Source organism: Lytechinus pictus, chromosome 1 (assembly GCF_037042905.1).
Source record: "Lytechinus pictus isolate F3 Inbred chromosome 1, Lp3.0, whole genome shotgun sequence".
NCBI classification, from domain to species: Eukaryota; Metazoa; Echinodermata; class Echinoidea; order Temnopleuroida; family Toxopneustidae; genus Lytechinus; species Lytechinus pictus.
Genome location: NC_087245.1, coordinates 18,571,061 through 18,594,502, shown reverse-complemented (window position 1 = coordinate 18,594,502; position 23,442 = coordinate 18,571,061). Strand labels below are relative to the sequence as shown.

At 35.1% G+C, this 23,442-nt stretch overlaps 1 protein-coding gene across 2 annotated transcripts; it reads left to right on the top strand.

Moving 5' to 3' along the window:
• The first annotated feature begins 64 nt into the window (after nucleotides 1-64).
• Nucleotides 65-17,501, top strand: LOC129258808 (protein tyrosine phosphatase type IVA 1-like). 2 transcript variants are annotated; one of them, XM_054897048.2, is made up of 5 exons: nucleotides 65-551; nucleotides 7,438-8,367; nucleotides 9,376-9,468; nucleotides 11,477-11,682; nucleotides 12,166-17,501. In XM_054897048.2, exons 2-5 carry the CDS (start codon nucleotides 8,242-8,244, stop codon nucleotides 12,278-12,280), a joined length of 540 nt encoding a protein of 179 aa, XP_054753023.1. In that variant the 5' UTR covers nucleotides 65-551; nucleotides 7,438-8,241; the 3' UTR covers nucleotides 12,281-17,501. The 2 variants fall into 2 exon arrangements, with proteins under 2 accessions (XP_054753023.1, XP_063953686.1); XM_064097616.1 differs by lacking the exon at nucleotides 65-551 and adding an exon at nucleotides 5,907-6,135.
• The last annotated feature ends 5,941 nt before the right edge of the window (nucleotides 17,502-23,442 follow it).

Below are 23,442 nucleotides of genomic sequence, written 5' to 3'. Positions count from 1 at the left end.
CTGTAATGAAACCCTGACTTCTTTGAAGGTGAACAGAACAATGTAATTTTTACATTATTTTCAGATAGTACACATAACGCATGTACACATGTATGTACAATGTGCATGTCTACAGACCTGTCTAAATAATTCTGATCTGAAATGGTTGTACATGTATACCCTCTTCCGTGCTGTGCATGACATCCTCAATGAGGTTCAGAAACAAATGCACATTATCCTTCTCAAAGCAAACGCAGTTGTGCTCTACACATCACAGCAGCTCAAGAAAGGGTAATTGACTTGTCATTTTGGTTGTGAGGCTTCCCCCATCTTGTTTGCTTGTACCATAGAGATGTACTTGAAAGCTTTGAACTGTATTGCCAAATTGACCTGATTTCTGTCACTGATCTCTGCCATGCCACACAACAATAGAGAGGAGCGCTTGGACAGTTTGCTGTATTCAGTTTCACTTTTCCACACATCTGCTATTGTTTGGTCAAGGTTTCAGCTGAGTCTTCAGCGGTCAGTCATTGATCATTGCTAGAAATAGGCTATGCTTCATTTTACTGAAGGTCAGCAACTCATTATATTTTTTCATTATATCTTATGATTTCATTTGCCTACATTTACATTTGATTTTAATTTGTTAAATATTTCATTAAGAGATTTAGGGGGTTACATGTGATACATGTATGTGCTTTGGATGGGTGGACTTTATACAGTGATTTTATCTGAAATGGTAATTCCACAAACTGATATTGGAGTGAAATACATTGTACATGTACATGCGGTGTACTAAAAGGGGCAATGTTCAGATCCAATTTAAAACTAAAATTATTTTTAAATTGTAAATGACATACATATAACATAGATGTGAATGTGAAAGCATTTTGGAAAAGATAGAATAGACATGGCTATCAAAAACAGATAAGTATAAAAAGTAGAAACAATGCATGAAATAGTATAGTGTTATTTTCCGTATAAAAAAAAATCATAACGGATGGATAGCCCATATTCAGTTTAGTCGACATGACAATACTTTTCTTCCTTGGGGTCCATGAAAGAAACATACATGTACATTGTACATCATGCTTGTCACAATTCTTCAAGATTGTTCAAATGAGTGCAGGTGTATAGTATTTGAACAGGTCTACATGTATTGTATGTAAAGGCCTACAGTACTTGGGTCCTTGAGGGTGTAGAAGAGCATGTTGATAATGTTCTTGTTTGGGCCAATCTGCCGGTAGGCAATGTGACCTTTTCAATTGTCAGAGGCAAGTCTTATCTCTATGATGTATGATACCATATAACAATTTGCGTAGTGCATGTTCTACAGTACACATATTCACAAAGTCGTCTACCACTCATCCCAAGATGTGTGGGAGTGGAGCGCTAGAGGATAATTCAAGGCATAAGCCTCTTACGTGCATATTCTTGGGGTCATTCAGAATTGGAATATGGCATTGACTGTGTACAAACATCAACAGTATAGAATTTGTTATGCATGCATGTACATGCAGGCCTTCATATCTTCATGTATTTGATACTTATAAAAAATCTACCAATTATTGTAGCTTTAATACTAAGAGTCACTTGAAATTGCCAAATGCCAATCATTCAATGATACATGTACATGTTATCTCATTGGGTGGCCTATAGACTTTTACATGGTAGGGGAGACCGGGTTAGTTGGATCATTTTTGACAAAAATGGCTGTAAAATCCAAATAGATTTTATTCGAGAAACAATCAATATATCAGCTTGAAGCATATATCTAAGGGCTTCAAATGTACCCCATAAAATTTTTAACTCTATTATGGTTACTGAAAAAAATCCGCCTTGAACAAGACCATCGCAAGCGTTCCAACTTACCCCAATACGGGGTAAGTTGGAACATTGTATGGGGTAAGTTGGAACAATGCATGGTCAATTAAGAATTATACTAAAACTACTTAAAACTGTAATATTACATGCTTTTAGCCTATTTGCTTTATTTTTTTCAAGTTCAAAATGTGGATTTGTTGAACTTTATGTTTTCTATTATACAGCCACTCACGCAAGCAGACTGTGTAGTAGAATTCTGCATATTTGGGTGCGTTTGATTTTACATGCAATTAAAGGAGAATGAAACCCTTGAAACCAGCTGAATCCATATCAAAGAGAAAAATCAAAGAAACATATTGTTGAAAGTTTGAGGAAGATTAAATGAATAATAAGAAAGTTATGAGCATTTGAATATTGAGATCACTAGTGCCATGTAGATCCTCCCATCGGCAATGCGACCAAGATCCGTGATATCACACACGTACAACTCCCTCATTACTTTAGTACTTATTTCACTTATATTCTCACTTTTATAGAGTCTATCACAAGGTGACGTGTTCTCTGTATGAGATGACAAGTACAGAGGTTTCACAACATTATATCATTGATGAATCGTTTGTCATATGATTAGAATGAGCAAAAAGAGATGTTTTGGGGTATATTTTCAGTGTCCAAATGGGAGAGTTGTACGTGTGTGACATCACAGATCTTGGTCGCATTGCCAATGGGAGGATCTCCATAGCATTAGTGATCTCGACATTCAAATGCTCATAACTCTTTTATTGCTAGTCCTATTTTACTCAAAGTTTTGTTGATCTTATTCTTTGATTTTTCTGCTTTCACAAAAGCTAACTTGCTCCAAGAGTTTCATTCTCCTTTAAGTGTACTATCAGCAATTTCATGTACTTCTGCATCAAAATTACAAGACAAAATTCATTGTTTATATTTTTTTCATTAATTAATTATGCAAATAAGCATATGAAATTTGCCCTAAATTTGTTTTTTTTTTAATAATGTTTTTGCCTTTAACTCTATGTATTAAGCTAGTAGAATGCTAATTTTTGGTGAGAGTATCAATTTTCACATTTTTAACAAATATCCATCAAAAATTGCAAAAAATATAATTTCTTATGTATTTTTTGTTTTTTATTTGTATTTCTTTGTTTTGTTTAACCTTTGTTTTTTCCGATGAACTTTGTTGGGACTCTTTTGCGATCATAAGTAGCATAAAATAAATCTATTTGAACCAACAAAAGTAAAAAAGAATCATACATTTATGACTTTTGGTTGAAAAACACAATTTGCATTGACCTTGTACATGGAATCACGTTTTTGAGCAATTTTTGGTCCGACATGCACGTACAAAATGTTGCGTAATTTTGAAATCGCGCACACAGGCATCGCAAATTTGGTCTCAAATGCTGCGCAAAACTTGAAAGTAAAAAGTCAGCGAGGAGTGTAGTAAAAAAAATTCGCGCGACGGCGTAGTGACGACATTTTTCGAGGGGGGGCTCAAATTGAACCCCCCCCCCCAGTTTGATATGGGTTAATATTGCATTAGGGGCCTACAATAGGCCTTAAATGCACACTCAGACCTATTAACTGATAAACAAAACAAGCATGGTATACAATACATGTTCAGAAGAGTGTGAAATACTTTATATATTTTTTTCTCATATCCAATGTTTTTATTCATAATTATGTTTGGGGTAAGTAGGAACATGTTCCAACTAGCCCCTTCAATTTTGTTCCAACTAACCCCGGAGGCCCATTTGACGTTTATAAGCTTACAGCACAAAAAGGGACTTCACCATGGCATATTAATAACCTCATTTTGTAGCTTGGTACAAGTGTCTATTATACCCCCAAACTGGCCAACTTGATCTATAAACTTCTCTGAGATAATAAAACATTTCTGAAAGAGAAAAAAATTACTCAGAAGGTCTAAAAACTAAAATTCCTTTCTAACTTCACCAGGCTTGTTGCACATGTGTTGTCTGTAATATGGTGAATGGCTGTTGATAATGACAATAAATTGAGGGCAGTATTGCAGAAATTTATTTAAAGACGTTAAAGAAAATTACAATGTTTCAACTTACCCCGCGTTCCAACTAACCCCGGTCACCCCTACTGTCTGAAGATCAAAATATGCTGTCATCCAAGTGGCTGTACTTGAAGTACAGCAGACATAGGCCTATATTTTTATGATCAAAACCCGGGGGGGGGGGGGGGGGGGCCACTTCCATTCACGAGTGGATACCATGCGCGACCATGGGGTCTCGAAAAGCACCCTAAACACGTAATTTCCATATTCTGAAAATGCACCCCTTAACAAGTATTGGCGTGTGAAACCCTACCCTTAACAAGTATTGGAAACAAAACGATACTCTTGGCAAATGTTCCCTGAAATGAACCCCTAAACAAGTACAGGAATGTTTTATTGTTACGGGTCCCTCGGTCGTCGGCTTTACCTTATTTGATTTAGTACGACCCCACCTACACCTCGCGCAAATCGGACTCTAAACACGAAGTGTTGGGGCAAAAAGGACATCCTTTCCCGCATCCTTTATAAAAAATTTTAATTTTGTTTTATAATCCCCACGAATTCGACCCTAAACACGTAATTTTCCTAGCGAAATAGATACCCTTTTTTCATTATTTTTGTGTTTTTGACACCCTTATCACGTTACGTACGTAACGTGCCCTATCGTGAAAAAGACATCCTTTTTACGTGTTTTTTTGGTCGCGCATGGTATCCACTCGTCAATGTAAGTGGCCCCCCCGGGGATCAAAATTATATGAGTTTGAGTGATGCTGTACAGTCAGGCCTGATTATTGTCCCAGGGGGGTGGGGGGCAGTCAATTATGGTCTTACCTCACCTCACCACCGGTATATGAAATTTATAAACAACTTGGTTTACAGTACTAGTATTCTTTGCAGTGTATAGTGTAGATATACATTGTACATGTAAAGGCCTACATGTATGTAATGTATATGTACATGTACAACTGTACATGTACATGTAGGGGAAGGCGGGGTAAGTTGAGCATAGGGGCAAGTTGAGCCACCACCCCTAGGCCAATAATGAATGAGTCAGACATTGTGGTGGTGTCATGTATTGATGACCCATTACATAACCCTTAACCCTACCACATTGTTTTCAACTTTGAAACAAAATGTAATTTTTTTAGAGGGAAAAATACAATTTTCCGCAAAAAAAGGTAAAAAAGGGTGTGAAATAGATAAATGCTTTTTACATGTACCTGCACATGTCTTTGAAGATAATAAAGAAATAAGAACAATATTGTTAGTCCAGGTATGGATTCTCATTCTTGTCATAGTCTTTTAGATGATGGATGCATAAGAAATGTGTGGATGTGAAAATATCGCATTAAGTTCGGACTGGGGTAATTTGAGCCAGCCAACATGGGGCAAGTTGAGCCATAGTAATTCTTATATGGTAATGTATAATAATAATTAAAAAAACCTTAAAAAGCCATTAATATGCAGGCAGAAAGGAGCAAATTCACATGACAATTCTTTTACTTTTAGAGGATGTTAGTATTTATAGAGAACTAACAAGTGAAAAGACTTAAAATAAAAAATTGACATGATGGCTCTTCCCGCATACATTTTGTACATAGTTTTTGTGGCTCAACTTACCCCCAGAAGGTGGCACAATTGACCCCATAGATGGGGCAAGTTGACATCGTTTTTTTCAAAGGTCACAATGACTTTCAGTGTGGGGGTAGAAAGTTTTATATAGGTAAAAAATATTTCCCAAGAATCAAATCTAAAGGCTAGGTACTTATTTCTACAATATTATTAGTCATATCAATTGTAACATGCAAAATGCAAAAAGTGTCACAACTTACCCCGCCTTCCCCTACATGTACATGTACATTGGAAGTCAATACCCATGTACATGCCCATAAACATATACCCTGCACATAAATGATACTGTACAGTATGATGTACTTGTACATGTATGATGTGTATTGTGTACTGCACACATACTGTGTACTGTAGCTCTTTGCCATGGTGCTAAGTTTAGAATTCTTCAGATCTATGATAGTCAACTGAATGTATGGAACAAATAATAGTTGTACATAAGACTATAATCATGTGTGCCTCACTACACCCTGTGTTCCGTATACTGTAGTGTACAGGGGATAAACCACCTTTGTTCTGGATGGAAGGGGGGTATTAGATTACTCCAAGTCTGTCTGTATAAAGGTCATACAGAGTTCAAAGAAGGAAAGCAAGTCATAGGCTTTAAGTGGGACAACTGTGAGAGTCTGCTGTTGATCAAGTTTCCTGAAGCTCCAAGGGTGAAGGAAGGAGATAATGGTTTTTATGTGTTAACAATTAGGAATTTGTAATGTCAAGTAGTGTGTGTTGCACTTCAATACCAAATCCTGTACAGTAGGCCAACATGTACAGTAGGCCACTGGCGTACAGATGTGGATTGGGGGCCGTGGACCACCCCAAAATTTTCTTGTCTAAAAAAAAGAGTTGAGAAGGAGGAAAGGAAAATGGGAGAATATGATATTTATTTCTGAATATGGTACATGTACGGTATGTTAAAATCTGTCAAAAATTATATTTTTGTATTATCAAGGATAGAAATCATAGAATTTTGCTCACTTGCCTCACTCTCTCACATCTTTTTTTTTACAAGATTACATTTCATACATGAAACATTACTGGTTCCACACCACAGTTCAGAAAGGTGGAGTTGAACATTGCTATTTCACATGCCTTCAACACTCAATTAGTTTTACACTCTTTCTATCTTTAGAAGTGAAAGAGACAGATTCAGTTTAAGAAAAAAGGCCTTTTCAAATAATTGTTCATTACAAAAATTCAGCATTAGCTAAAAAACTTTACATGTACATGTACTATGAAATTGTCCTCAAAACTAGGGTTGAAGTAATGTACAGTTTGTGGATGACTCATGAAATAACTTCAAAAGTGTGCCAAAGGGTACAAAATTGAAAACGACTGAATTTGTTGGAATTTACTCATATCCTACATGTATGTATATGCATATCCTATGGGATCACTTGTAAAAAATTACAAATTAGTCGAGATTCTTTTGTTCAAGCTTTCACTAATAGTTTTATCCAGAAAGGGAGGGGAAAGCGTGGTTGGCAAAGGAAATTGAAAACTTCTCATTCGTGACCTGTTGTTCGCCCATGGCCGGATGTCGGTTTAGCTAGGGGGCTCTTTTGGCAGTTATCCTCGTCTACTTTTGTCTTTTGCCAGCATATTCATTCATGACATCATCTGCCAACCCAGTCCTGTGTGTAATGTTGCATTACTCTGTTGCTATTAAATGCAGATAATACATTTTTTTTAGGGTTGATACACATGTAATATTGATAGTCGAGTAATATAATGTGGAGTTTGTATGTAAGGAACCTTACATATGAAATAATCAAATGGAAGCCATCAAAACGTTCTTAAAAAATGTAACTTATACTTTTGATATCCTCTTTTGATAAAGTATAGTTTGAATTGTGAAAGTTATTGGTTTTTTTGTATGTTTAGCATGATTATTAAAGTTAATTCAGGTAAAAAAATGTGGCATGATTTAACATCCTCTTCATTTTCTCTTTTTCTTTCTTCAGGATTCAGCTATTTTAAACCAAGCATTTATGGCGTCTGTTTTGGACTCTGGAGAATACTGCCAAAGTCAACACAAATAAATTGTTGTCAGCATCAAGAAATACTTTTTTGTCAAGTACTAACTATCCTTGCCTCTTCGCTCAGAGCGAAATCAAACTCAAAGAGTACTTCATTCACCTGCCAAGCAGACCAAAAGGCTCTTTGCATGAGAGAGCTACAAGTTGGATTGGTTGTTCGTTGGATCTCATCCCCGCAATCTCAAATTTTTTAGCCCCCGGCATCAGGGGTGTGAACTACACGTGCAATTCCTACGCCTATGTGGTGCGTTCACGTTGCTTCGGCGTGTGCTTGCCGACACTGCCGCGGACAGACCCACGAATGGGGTAAAGTTCAGGTGGACCGGGTGTGCGAGAGCCAACTGCACTGGCAGGTGCCTCCAAGGTGTGTGAGAGTCAGAAGACCTGCACGGTAATCAGCGCAGGACCTCCCTTTCCCCGTGGTAGCCTTAAGTTCTCTTTTTTTTGTATAAAATCCTCATAACCTTTTCTCAGAGTTGTCTCCCATTCTTTCCATCTCACCAATCAACTTCATTTTGCTACGATTTTATCATTGAACCGGTCACTGGCCCCATCCCCCTCCAACAAAGCATTAACCCGGACAAGTAAGAAAGAATTTTGAGGTATTTCTCAATTCAGACGTGGAGTTGGACTGACAGAGCCAAGGGGAATAAGACCAGCAAGATCTTCCAGAAGAGATTCCTTGTCCACCTTAGGAAGGGCACCTTTTCTTTCTACTGTCGTCCATCCATGAAGAACCAAAACATGAGTTCTATTCGGAGCGTACGTCCTGCTCCTGTGGAGATTGTACACAAGCACATGAGATTCCTCATCATCCATAACCCAGATAAGAATGGCATGGAGCATTTCATCAAGGTAAATCTGAAGTTCTGAACCATTAAAAAAATAGCAAGATGGTTTTCAAGTGACATATTTTTGCTCATAATTATGTTTTTAAGGTTTTCAAACTGAAACAATTCATGCAATCTTTCAATTAATCCTTATTGATGTAATTTTCAACAGCAGAAAAGAAAAAAAAATGTTTCCAAAATAATATACAGGGAACTCATTTGTGAAAAATGAGTATTGTAGACAAATAAATGTAGTATGTTATAGACTTAAGAGTTTCAAATTTAGATTAGTGTCTGTGCCTGTACATGATAAACAGAGTACAAGCTGAGGGAAATGGTGAACTGAAATGACAATTACAGTTATAATTTGTCTGATTATTTGTACATTGTTCATGTGCTTAAGATGTTTGTCAGCTAAGTGCAGATTATTTTTGTAATCAAATACTAAAGTGTGTACGTGATAGATGGAGAGTTGAAAATAGCTGTCTGAGTGCAGCAATTAGTAGCAGTATATGAATTCTAATACAAATGTTCTGATTTATGCTTTTAAGTCATGTCGACTGAAACAGAGTTTGTTTGTCTAGGTTTTTAACCCATTCTGTCTGCAAGACAGAATGTACTAATGTATTTACATGTATACTAAACCCTTTTAGTAGTACAGTAAATTTTTATGATTGATTGGTTTTGTTTGTATTTTCATTCAAATTTAGAACTTCCAAAGGAGCTATATGACATTAAAGTAACATGGAATAATCAAAATACAAAATCAAAACCTGTGAAGAAGATCTGCAACAGAAGATGATTTGTGGTGGTTTGTTTGAGTTTTGGAGAAGATGTTTTTATTCATACAGCCATACAGGGCTCAAATTAAGAACTCAAAAGGACAAGGCCGTTTTTTAATTAATCACAAAAGGGCATAACTAGTAAAATTTACTTTTCAATGGGACAATGGGGATTACCACAGGGCACCAGGCTAGGTGCCTTCATAAACCCAACATGATATTTCACCCCTTTTCCACTTTCTTTTTTGCAGGAGCTGAAACAGCGTCAGATCAAGGAGGTTGTGAGAGTTTGCGAGCCTACGTATGACGCAGCTGTCCTGAAGCAAGAAGACATTGAGGTCATGGTAAGTACTATAAGACCAGCATGTGTGCAATATAGTTTGCAGGCCCAAACCCCAAGTTGGCAAACATGCTATAGTGGTCTGCATTTTCAGACTACCAACTGTTAATGGGAATGGTGTACTGTAGCATGCAAGTTGGTACTTGCGACTTATATAATGAACCGGCTTGGTTTACAATGCCAATTAGGGTCTGTGCCTGCAGACTAATTGCAATGCATACCTGCCATATAGAAGGGACTGTCCCTATAATTGTGGGGAAAGGAAAGGACTCTCGCCTACACATATCTATGTTCTTAGAGTTATTTTAATGGAAATCTGTCTAGATGCATAAAATGTTGTTAAAACCATGGTTAGAAACTTAATGTCCTGAAAAAAATAACTTTCTTATTCTTGGCAAGTTTGAAATTGACTTTTTTTAAACATTAGTTTGCTGTTTGATAATGGAACCAAGAGTTCAGATACACCTTTCGACTCTAATACTTGTTAACCTCTTGATACACGTGATATAAGAAGGTTATTTCCTGTTATAGAAAGCAATATAAAATACATGCACAATGTACACTTCATGCACTCTAGACTAATAAAAGGAAATTATGGGGAACAAGTAAAGGATGTTTACCTTCTCTGGATCGTGTTCTGTATTTATCTTCCGTAAACAAATTAAAGCGAATAGAGATATTTTTATGATAACTGTGTGCTGTGAAACAGTTAATTATCGTAATAATATCGTAATAAACCTCTGAATAATGCATTCTCAACCTGGTTAGGTTAGTTTAACCCTAATTCTCTCGGGGGGGGGGGGGGGCATAATGGCCCCCCCTCTACAATTTTCGCGATACATCTGCTGCGCAAAATTTGTTGACCTCGCCGCTCACTGACTTTTTACTTTCAAGTCTCGCGCAAATTTTGAGACCAAATTTGTGACGCCCGGGTACGCGGTTACGACATTACGCAACATTATGTATGTGCATGTCAGACCCCAAATTGCTCATAAACGTGATTTCATGTACAAATCCAATGCAGATTGTGTATTAGCCAAAATTTATAAATGTATCATTATTTCTACTTTTACTGATTAAACTTAATCAATTTTGCCTTGTTTATGATCAGAATTAAGTCTGGAACGATTTCCATCGAAAAAACAATAAAAAAACAAAAAGTAAAAAAAACAAAGAAATACATAAGAAATTAAAAAAACAAAATACATAAGAAGTCGGTCTTGGTACCAGAATTTTTTTCATTCACAATTGTTAGGAATGCTATAAAGAATATTTTCACAAAAAAATAGCATTTTAGGAGCTTTATTTAGTGAATGAGAGCAAAAAGTATGATTTCATGAATAAATTAGCGTGATTAATTCATATAAATAAAAATATATGAATTCAGTGAAATTTACCAATGCAACTGCGTAGATTACGTCATTCTCTACCATCATGCAAATTTTCGTTGTGATGGCTGAGATCTTAAGGGGGGGGGGCCATAATGCCATAATGCCCCCCCCCCCGGAATGACAAGAATAAAAATACCCCGGGAGAGTTAGGGTTAAGATGTTAACTTTTATTACCAAAGAAAAGCTGGAGCAATAATTCTGTTTGTAGCGGTAGAAAATTTAGCACCGTTTCACTGCCGACAATTTATGAAATAGAGAAGTGAGGAAGAAACATAGGGTACAGGTTCCGTTTATGGGGATACTAGACTTGCCATTACACACTATTTTAATTGCTCAGAGATCTGAATTGGCTTTTTACGCTTGGGGAGAGTTTCAACATTTTTTTCTGACAAGTTGTCAGATCTGGCAGCTTTCTTTGATTGGCTAAGAAGCTCTGTTACTATGGTAACTGTATGATAAAACGTCCGGCAAGTCCTTTCATGAAACACTCCCCTGACAACTTCAATTTGACCATCTTGCTGTACAGCTGTTTGTACTGTAATTCAAATAACAGTACATGATTCATCTAATAGCAGAAAGTAAAACATGGTTCTTTCCTCCTATCCCCCTTGCCGTCAACAGGATATGGCCTTTGATGACGGAGGCGTCCCATCGTCCGAGATCATTGATCAGTGGCTGGCCCTCCTGAAGATGCGCTTCAAGGAAACGCCCAAGAGCTGCGTGGCTGTGCACTGCGTGGCTGGGCTAGGCCGAGCTCCTCTCATGGTCGCCTTGGCCCTGATGGAAGCTGGCATGTCATACGAGGATGCTGTAGCGTTTGTACGAGAGTAAGTTGAGGACATTATTTGATAAAACAAAAAAAATCAAGGAAAATCAAGAAATGGACAAGTCTGATGTTTAAGTATAGTCTTACCCAATTAAATGCACAATATCAGGAGCATATAACAGTTCCTTACAATTTGCTGTTGAAGACAGTTTTGAAGAAATCATTTACCCATGTTCCAAAAAGCAAAGAGTTTAGAAAAGAGGCAGTTGACAGAAAAGTAACAAAAAATAAAAATCATTATCTGTTTGTTTTATAGAGTGACATAAATATTATTTAAACCAGAATGTACCAAGAAATTCATCTTTCTTATGAAATGTAGCAATGTATGATATATTATACCAACAAGTAAATTATGAGTGCAATCAAATCTTCTTTTATGGAATATTTTAGTACAACTCAAATTCCAAAAATTTGAATAATTTTTGTTTTCATTCTCATTTAATAATCTTTGATATATGTATCAAACTTTCTTGTTTGCATTCAGGAAGCGTCGTGGTGCCATCAATGCCAAACAGCTTCACTTCTTGGAGCGCTACAAGCCTCGTCTTCGCTTGAAAGCCAAGAATGGTAGCAAGGGAGAAAGCTGCTGCCTGATGTAAATGGACCCTTCCATCTCCAATTCCTCCTTATTTAGTCCTTCATCCTTCCTTCATTCAACCCTCCAAAGGATAACATGATATACTAACAATATTTTGTTGATAGACATATATTTTGTAGCAGTAGGAAATACCCGATTGACTAGAATTTTTGAACTAGCAATACACACGGCAATGGGTTCTGGAATGGAAACAAATAATGAGTTCATTATTTTTTCATGAAAAGCAATGCACCATTATCAATTGATGCAAAACAATTTAATGACAAAAGAGGCATTTATGAAATATAGTATTAAGTGTGTACTAGTGCCCAAACACAATGAATTTCTAATTCTGGAATTTCCTACAATGAGATCAAATAGTTTATGATGAATTATTTTGTGACCTCTAAGAGGTGTAATAAAAGGGGTAACCCCCCTCCCCCATTTACCTTTGACAGGAATAATTGATTTGTAATAATAATGCTGAGGGAGAGGTATTTAAATTTATTCTTTTTTTTCTGTCAAAATATAAATTGAATGATAATGGTGTAATACTGTCTTGAAAAAAAGAGCCCACAATCTTGGATAATCACACATACATGGATTGAAAAAAAAAGTACTTTGAGCACCACATCAGAAGTATTGAATTTAACTGGTATTGAAAATCTAAAGGGATTGTGTTTTAAAATACATCTTAGAAATTTTCTCATCTGTAATTATAATTATTTTTAGTGCTTGATTGGTTTGTTTTCCACATTACTGACTGATCTGATTTCAATACCTGCAAATATCAGCATTATGAATTCATATTATAAAAGTTTGACATTGAATATCTGTTGTGATTTTTTTTCTTGTTTGTGAGTATTTTGAAATGATTAAAGTACAGAATGCTTCAAAATGATTAGTCTTGACACAAGGAACACTCAAACTAAAGTCCCCAGTTTTCAGTAATACAGAAAACTGAAAAGCAAAATTTCTTGAAATTTCACATATACTGATAGTTACATGTATGTCAATTGTTTTCTTTTTTCTTCAGTGTTTTGTTCTGGCTTTTGATTTAAACAAAAATACTGCAGGTTTCTTAATGATATTGTCCCATCTACTGTAATAAAAAAATCATACTGCAATTTTGTTTACAAGAAAGGCATCCCTGCAAAAGATATCCGTAATGCAGCTAAATCCATTAAAACACAAGCATGCCTAATTGTAATAATAATTTCAATAAAACCTGTTTTTGGATTGTTAAGGGTGCAATCGTGAAGTGAGGGTTGCATCTGCACTTGTATTGCGGTATGTAGGTTATGTTTTCTAAACAGATTTTACTGTTTAAATTTACTTTGTCATCCGTTTTGCGTCACCAAAGAAACAGAATTTGAATTTTAGAACACTGAGGAAAATACAGAATTTGCTTTTTAAAAAGAGTGGAAACTGGGGACTTTACCTGAAAATGATACCTTGATCCAAACTATTTTTGATTATTCATAGCTTTTGGTATTTAAATGTCATCATAATTTTGCATTTGCACATCATGTGAATACCTTTAAAGACGTGTTTGTGAAATACTTGTACTCGGAAGCACAAAATCAAGTCGTTTTCATACTAAGGCTGAAAGGGGTCATAGTGAGAAGTAAAAATTTTTGAAGTTATCTTCCTATTGAAACCTTATGGAGACGTCACTAATCAAGGATGCCACACCCATTTTACACGAGAAGGATGTTTACTTTTCATCAGAATCTTTTGAATTAATCTTCCTGTTAGAACCATGTAGAAGTATTCATTCTTTTCACCACACCCTCTTTTGACGACCACACCCATTCAACTTGAAAAGGATGTTATTTTATCCCCCTCCGTACATATTAATGAAAAAATCCTACAGTCGAGTATTCATGTAAAGCTGAGGCATATGTCGTGTTAGGCGATTGATGAAAAAATCTGACTCTTAGGTCTTCATGCTTGCTTATAATGGTATCGCAGAGCTTTGCATGTTCTTGTAAAGGGATAACCTTTCTCTTTTAGGGGTTGGCTTGTTAGGACTTAGTGTAAGTTCTGATTATTAGCAATACATGCATGTTGGACATGTTGGTGTACAAGATGCTGTATTTGCTAACGGCAGTGTATCATCAAGGGGCTGTACAAGGCAATATTGGCTTGGCTTTATATGAAAGTAGGACTTCAGCAATGCTTCCGTCAGTACAAGAGATCAAGTCTTGCTTGTATCTGGGCTCCACAATACTAAGCAAAGCAATTGATTTTAAAGTTGGTTTCTATGATTGATTGCACATAATGATCTATGCTATCAATTGTGAAAATCTTTCTTATGATCAGTTTGCGTAGCTTGTGATGAAGGGCCTTAATCTATATTCTACTGTTGGTAATACACACAATATCAAAAGCTCTTATGTCACTGGGAAAGGAAGCCACACACAGACAATTCTCTATTTTTGATTTTCTACTCAAACAAAAACAAAATGTGTGTGGTTGCGTGTGTAAGCACAAGTAGATAAATTACTGATATGCGATGTTGGTTATTTGATTGTTTGTGAGTGTTTGTGCAACGATTGAGGGGCCTATTTGCCCCTCCCAATATTGTCTGTTTCATTTGTAATTTTCATTTGAATAATTTTCTTGTTGACACATGAACAATTATGAAAATGCATCATGTTAAGAATCTCAGCACACATTGTCATGGGAAAGTTGACATTTGAAATAACCAATTTTTGTTTCTATTATCCTGTGACAAACCTGGTGGAGGTAAAAGGGAGTCATATCTAAACATTTTCTTTTTGAACTCAAGTATGCATCCTTCTGTATATCTAATATTTTTTATGGGTTTGATGCAGATGGAATCTAATATCTCATGAGACTCATTGTCTCCCTAAATGATGATGCCCAATGGTCACATTTGAGTGTGAAATTTCAATATATATCAATTCATAGGATTGAAAATGTGTACATTGATTATACTGTTATCGGTTGATAAGCTGTTTTAGTTTTGAAGCTGTATGCCTTGATCATTTTAATCAATGCTTATAAATTTTCTTATAAAGTAGGCATACCATTTTGGGATTTAATATTGTGGCTTTTATTTTATTGACATTGATTAGAATTTTGATTTTTTTTTTTAAATATCTATCTCAGCGTGACTAAATGATATATCTTGAATGTACTCTGAATGTTGGAGTTTGCATGAAATTCTGGTTGATTGTTTAGGAAGAGTTTGGAATGATTATTGAAAGATGTTTTATTGGTAATACACATTAATTATCTCAACAGTATGATATGTCTTTTAATTTCTAACCTTGTGGATGAAATCATTGAAAAGATATTATTAAGGTATATTTACATGATTTTCATTTCTTTGAACACATCTCTTGCAAAAACCAAGTTTTTTTAGGGGAAGGGGTAGGTGATGGGAATATTAAAAAAAAAAGAATATCGCTATCACATCTAATTCTCTGACCATGTGCAATGGCAGTATTCTATATTAAAATTTTTAGATACTGTAAAATCGTGGGAAATGGCAGTTTTCATCAAACCTCAACAATACTCCATTCACCACCACCTACATATTTCATTCTCTCAGCCATTATTTAAGGAATATTTGAATCCTGTGTTTTGGTTAACCTTACAGAATGCATTATCATGTCCATTGTGACTTTAAAAGAAATAATTAATTTTGATTTTGATAGAAGAATTTTGTATAATTTTTGCATTTCAATCCAAAGGCAGTAGATCTTGTTCTACAATGTTTTTTCTATTTCTCATTGTATGTGTGTATTTTTTTCAGAATAGATATATATATTGGAAATGGATTTGTATAACAAGAAGATATGCTGCACATTAGAGCGCTCGCACCACTTTGTACAGCCAGCACAAAAATTTCTCGGCACATAGCACTGGCGTATCTAGCGGAATTAGACATGATACTTCGGAGGGGCCTACCATTGTGTACAAACAATAAGAAATGGCATTGCATCTAATCCAGCTCGATCTGCCACTGGCACATAGCACATTAAGAGGAATAGTTGTGCCATGTGCATTAACGGGCTTGGTCATGCTTCAGATAACTCAATGAAGCTTCGACAAGTTCCAGACCTCCCTTCCATTCTGAAATTGGAGAAAATTGTCTGAATTTTAATAATTCTCAGCTCTTAATTCTGTACCACTCTCCGCTTTGTCTTGGTAAGTTTTAATACAACATGGGAAATGCTGTTTCCTACTTATTTTTTAGCAAAGTCATCCTTATTATTCTGTTAGAAAGGTAGGGAGGTCTGAAAGTCCCTCCTCCATTTTTGTTGGAAGTTATCAGGGTTTCATGAGATCATAATTGACCGATCTGGAGCAACCTTCAGTGATGCATAGATCTCTCTTTATCAGATAACTATGATTAAAGCGTCATTAATGAAGAAAAAAAAAGCGAGAGACAATGAACTTACTTTATACCTCACGGATTGTTGGTGCGAAATACATTGACAAAATGTAGTACATAAAGAAAGAATGAAGTATTTATGTCTGTACATGTATATCTTGTTTAAATGTGTGTGCACAAATGATGTCTTGTAGTTTTGAAATTCATTCTTAGTCACCTTTCTCACATTGTCTTCAGGCTTCACTCTAAGGCCCAAATTCACAAAGGTGGTTTTAAAATCCCTCGGTTGAATCCATGGTTTATGCAGATTTCCTGTATAAATTACGCTTAATTTAGCGCTTATCGGGCGCGTGTATAAAAAACGTCAAATGCTGATGCACGCTTTTGTCACAATGCGCCAAATTGACGCCTGTTACCATGGTTAGATACGCTATTTTATTCACGAGTCCACTGTTTGAAGAGTGGACTCATGAATAAAATAGCGTGGATAACCACGACAACAGTCGTCAATTTGGCGCACTGTGACCAAAGCGCGCATCAGCATTTGACATTTTTTATACACGCGCCCGATAAGCGCTAAATTAAGCGTAATTTATACAGGAAATCTGCATAAACCATGGACTCAACCGTGGGTTTCCAAAACCACCTTTGTGAATTTAGGCCTAAGAGTCTCCTAGGAAATAGTAAAGGAAAGGGAACTGTGCCATTTCACAAAACTTGGGTATCAATTGCAATGTGTCAGCTGTGGTTGGATTCAACTGAATTTCTATAATTCGATTTGGCTTCGAGCAAATTTGATAAGGAATTCTACAGTTGCCTATTGATTCCATGTTTTATGAAAGTGTGCATTAAAATTTTAAGAGAACAAAAATAATTAACGGATAAAGCAGTTAGGACTCTTTCAGATTAGCCTCTTATTGACTTCTTGATTTCATTAGCTCTTGTCATTCAGAATTTTGAAAGATTGAGTGGGCTTTCATTTGTAAGACTTGGATATAAATAGGTGTCTTTGTATATGATGGTATCCAGAGATTGTGGTTAAAGAAAAATATACTAGGAGCTAAATTATGCCATCAAAGAGGTTGAATGGGTGCTGAATGTAATTAACATTTTGTGTGTGTGTGATAACGTTAGTAGTTCCAGTGCCCTTCAGCCTGTGAATCCTAGCATCAATGATTTTTGTTAATGTATTTGTTCTTTAGAGTGGAGCCTGAGTAGTATAGCAGTGTTGTAGCATGCAGTGACAATGCAAGATGAATGGAATGATATGTACAGCAATACAGAGCCCATGCTATGCTACAGATAATATAGGACGAATACAGACCAGACCATCTATGAAAGGTGTCTATCGAATTATGGCATTCAAATGTGATTTAATAATTGTATTTAGAAAGGATAGAATGTGAAATCATTGATGTATTTATTCTAGAACCGTTCCTTCCCTCGGCTTCCTGTGTGTAATACATCAGAATGCATAGAAATGATAATGAAATGTTGCTTTTGCCTTGACTGGCATACTAGATGCTTTAAATGTTGATGTTTGAAATGAAATGTTTCTGTTTGGTCACCTATAAACTTTTATATTTTAATCTTAGAATGAAATTTAAGTACGGTAAGATGTGAAATGTGTTGAATTTCATAGGAGCATGCAAACCTAAATGTACCAACCTCTACACCCCCACCCCATTCCTGCACCATTTTGCGATTCAAATTTATCATTCATTATAGTTAAAAGGTCTATTGTGTTGCAGATTGAAGCTTTAACTCACTAAACAAACATTTAAGCCTACACATATTTATAATTTCCACTTTATCAATACTTTCTGATTTTCGTCACTTTCATACGTATGTTTAGATAAGATTATAACCTCAACTTTAGACTTTATTTTGATGAAGTAATCTTGTATTTTCTTGTGTGTCAGTATTATATCCAATTAATTGTGCTCCATTCTCTCCTTTATTTCAACCGTGGTGATAAATACTTATTTTGTCATCTTGCAAGTGTTGATCCTTTTTTTTCATTGATATGTACTGCATTTAAGGAGCAAGGTATTATGGGATGGTTTACAATGCATCTAGTGTGCAACATTGTCAGAATCAAGTTTGAATTTATTGAAGAAAAGAACTAAATGAAAAATGTCAAGGTTTTGTTTATTTTGAACAAGGGAATCCAGATGAATATTTTTGGTACATTAGATCTTCTGGATGAATGTATTAAAATGAATGACTGCCACTAACTCAAATATTCATGGATGAATTAGCTCTAGAAATATATCACACCTGTACATGTATTTCTCTACTTTTCTCCAGATAAATCTCTTTACTGTTCTTGGCATACATGTCGCTGATCGTAACATAGTCTCGTTTATGATAACGATCCATGCAGTTACAATTGGTGGGTTCTTTTCTTTTTCTCATTAACACCTTCCAATTTGATTTAAAATGTATCACTTTCTGAATTCTTTGGTACCATCATTTCTTTGCTGAAATGTGTATTTTACAACCTTTGTTGTACTACATGTATGTATGAATATTTGATTTTTTTTTGTAGACTATCCAATTTCATTGTCTGTATTGACACACTTGTACTGAAATCTCATGCTCAAAATGGGATCGTTGGTTTTATTAACAGAAATAATACACTAGTTGGTTTAATCATCTCATCCTTCTGAAGCTCTAATGTACTTCATGCATGTATTGTGCTGTTACTAGCTTTGTCTTGTTTTCATTTTGCCGAATTGATATTTGGGACAAGTGTGTAAATGTCATCAATTCAATTTAATATTTATGAATTTCAATTCAGAATTTCTTATATTGATATTTAATATGATTTGTTAATTATATAATAATTTGTTTTTATTTTTCATTTTGTGGGGTGGAGTATACTCTAACACTTATTTTTATCTATGAAAACTGACTTAATAAAGTACACTCTGGAGGGTCATGAACTTGCAGGAAATAAAAACTAGTTGTCTGAGATTATATCTGACTGTTGTTTCAACAATGTGATTTTATTCATGTTAATGTGAGTATGAGGACATCTGAGAGAATAAAAACATTAAAAAGAATACCCTGCTGTTTATTTGTTTATGTTGGTTGTTTGATGTGTTTTTCATTCTTCAACATTCTTATGTAAAATATAATGGTGCAGAGGCATCCGGGGCCCCAGCTTTAAAAGAGTTATGATTGATGCGATCAATTGCAACTATGGAAAGCCAGCAAAGTCAACATATAAAATGCATGCTCAAAAATGTTTCTAGATATGAATGTATATCCATAAATTGATTATTTCTTGACAACTTGGTGTGATCTCCTTTGATTACAAAGGACATCCATAGAGTTCTCTTCTACTATAGAATTGGATAAAAAGTAATTGTTTCCAATTTAAGGAGCAGTTGTTAGGAAAATGGTGTACGTACCTCCGGGACCCGTCTTACAAAGAGTTGCGATTGATCTGAGCAACCTCAACTATGGGAAGCCAGCAATGCCTACCTCTAAAATGCATGTTACAGACTTGCCAACCAGTACATTTTTGGCGTATTTAGTACGTTTTTGCAACCAAAATACGGCAGTAAGTTTTTTCTTTAAAAATACGTTTTTGTAAAAAAGTTTTTTACAAAATCGTAATTTATTGAGAAAAATCATCTCTATACATGTATGTCTCTATTTCATAAAACTTACACAAATATGCTTATTAAATCAATGTAATTTCAGGTAACTTGTTTTTTTTCAATCATTTTGTTAAATCCAGGGTGAGATATACACATGTTTCAATGTTTGTTTTTTTATCTGCAAGAGCAGTGCGTATTTTAGCTTGCATGCAGCCTGAGCGCCGCGATGAGCGAGTGCACCACACATTTTATTATGAAATACACTTTTTTGGGGGAAAAATACATTTTTTTAAATCACAGAATACAGTTTTTCATTCCCAGAGGTTGGCAGGTCTGATGTTAGTTCAAAATGTTATGTACATTCATAAATTCATTATTTTCTTGACAATTTGGTATGTTCCCCTTTGTTTACAAGGGACATTTTGCAAAAATCCTGTAGAAAAATTAGGACACTGATAGATTTACAGAGTTACGACTGATTGGATCAAATTGTAACTTTTTGTAAGACGGCCCCAAACTCTCCTTTTATACTATTCTTTCTTCAATTTCCGCCCTCTTTTCTTTTTCTTTCTGAAAATTATCAGGGGCAGTTGCCTCCACTGTGGTGCCCCTATAGTAAAGATGAAGTCCACTTCAGAAAAAAAAGGTAATTTGAGTTGACAGAGAAAAATGTCATCTATGTTGGAAGTAAATATTGCTGATTTACAAAAGGTCGGTGATAATTCATTTCTTGCTTGTCTGATTTCTATCAAACACCATTAAGTATTCTTACAGCTCTGCTGTTACTCAAACATAAACCAATTTATTTACCAAGATTACATTTCCCATAAACTATAGGTCCAACAAGCCACTACTTCATCGAATCACTACTAAAGCCACGAAAAAGGTCCTAAACACTTAAAACATTTTTTTTATGACAAATTTACATCATGGAAAAACTTTTACAATTAAAGTATTTGCAAATAAACATTTAATTCATTAATTCAATTTTTACACATCACATATCCAAGGAATAAACACATCTAAAATTTCAGAATGGTGTTTGCTTGCAAATTAATGTTGCAAATTCTGTTCACTTTCATTGTGAATAAAAGTAAAAAGTCTGTTTATTGCTATATAAAAATAATATTAATTTATTATGTGTCCCAATATTACAAACTTTGGAAATTTTCCTGAAAATTGGCAACTGGTACATTCACTTTATTTCTTTGTGACTTGATTCTGGTAATTGGTTTCCGTACAACTTATCAGATTCTCAAATCATGGAAACTACATGTTACTAAATGCATATGCCCATATCATAATTTAAGGGAACACATACCCGGTAGTCATAAAAATCCTTTTGGTCTTTCGATGGAACATCCCCTAGTTACAATATACCTTTAATTCATAACTGCCAACCCTCGCGAACCTTAATAAAGGTCAAGTCCACCTGAGAAAAATTTTGATTTTAATCAACAGAGAAAAATCAAACAAGCAAACAGCTGAAAATTTCATCAAAATCAGATGTAAAATAAGTTACGACAATTTAGAGTTTCGCTTATTTTTCAAAAAACAGATTTATGCACAACTCAGCGGCATTAAATGAGAGAGTCAATGATATCCTTCACTCACTATTTCTTTTGCTTTTATATTGTTTGAATTATGCAAAATTTCAATTTTTACATATTTGACAATAAGGACCAACTTGACTGAACCATAAAATGTTAAAACAATGGTAATGCTACATGTTCGAAGAGGAATAAAACTTTGTTTTACAGGACAACGATGAGAAATTGCAACATTTCATATTTCATATAATAAAATTCCTAAGAAATAGTGAGTGATATCATCAGTCCCCTCATTTGCATACCGACCAGGATGTGAATATAATTGTTTTTATAATTAAGCGAAACTTAAAATGTCAACTTTCTTATTTTACATCCGATTTTGATGAAATTTTCAGTGTTGTGCTTGTTGGATTTTTTCTCTTTTTATTCAAATAAACTTTTTGTTAGGGTGGACTTGTCCTTTAAGATCCATAGCTTCTAATCTGTTTCAAGTTCCGGCTCCAAAGAAGCCATTGCAATCTCAAGATGTTTATCTGCAGGAAAATCTTCCAAAGCTGGTGGCAATTAAAAGGAATTTATAATTTTGCACAACATTGCAGAACTGAAAGGAACAGTCCATTTGAAAAGAGCAAACACAAAGGTAGAATGAAGAAAGGTGGCTATACATCTGAACATGCATCCTAACAAGTATTTTTGGGGAAAATGTTACCATGGTAACATAGTTTCCAACACACACAAAAAATATGTCTTGCACATCTTTACCTCAAGACAAATATGTGTGCCAAATTTTATGAGAATCGGTTAATTACTGAGGAAGTAGTTCGAACTGCAAGATTTTTACCTTATTTTTTGCAATAATGTACCGTTACCATGGCAACACAATTTCGATTTATGCAAAAAATGCATCTTGCACATCATTATCCCAACACCAATATGTGTTCCAAGTTTAATGAGAATTGGTTAAAAACTGAGGAAGAAGTTTGAATTGCAAGATTTGCAACGGACTGACCGATTGTACACTGATTCCTATATACCCCCTTAAAACTTCATTTGGCAGGGGTATAATTATTGTACTGTGTTAAATACCAATGACTGTAAGAAATCAAGAACATACTGAAAGTAGGGCGCCTTTGTGACCCTGTATCCCATTGTGGGCAAGTGTTTATTTGATCGGTATCTTATTTCCATAGTCCTATTTGGTTGATTATAGGTTTTAAATACATATCATGTAAAAGTTTTGATATATATAGACCTATATAAGGAAATATATTCTCAAAGTGGTTGATATTCTCTGTCTTTGGTAACACTGAGTTTCTTATGCTTTTTTTTCTTTACTTCACTGGTCAACCGGCCTACGCCGAAAAATCACCAACAGGCACGGTTAAAAAAAAAACCAGTTGATCAGCTCCAGCCTTAACAGTGCATTTATTCTTTCACAACTGATTCCAATTTATTTTACCTCTTCAAAGATTTACATCACTGTCCAGTGTTAAGATAGTTTGGTGAGCTTTGCTGATGAATTCCTAGTACATTTACATGGCAGATAATTTGACATCACAGGCAGATGTTTAGACTAGACAGTTTAAAACATTAAAACATCTCGTGTAAATGCTCCTCAGCTTTGCTGATGAATGCAGATTTCATATAATTTTAC

Coding starts and splice junctions, on each gene's coding strand:
- LOC129258808 (XM_054897048.2), top strand. CDS start 8,242: ATGAAGAACCAAAACATGAGTTCTATTCGGAGCGTACGTCCTGCTCCT. Junction 8,368..9,375: donor GCATGGAGCATTTCATCAAG/GTAAATCTGAAG, acceptor TCTTTTTTGCAG/GAGCTGAAACAGCGTCAGAT. Junction 11,683..12,165: donor GCTGTAGCGTTTGTACGAGA/GTAAGTTGAGGA, acceptor GTTTGCATTCAG/GAAGCGTCGTGGTGCCATCA.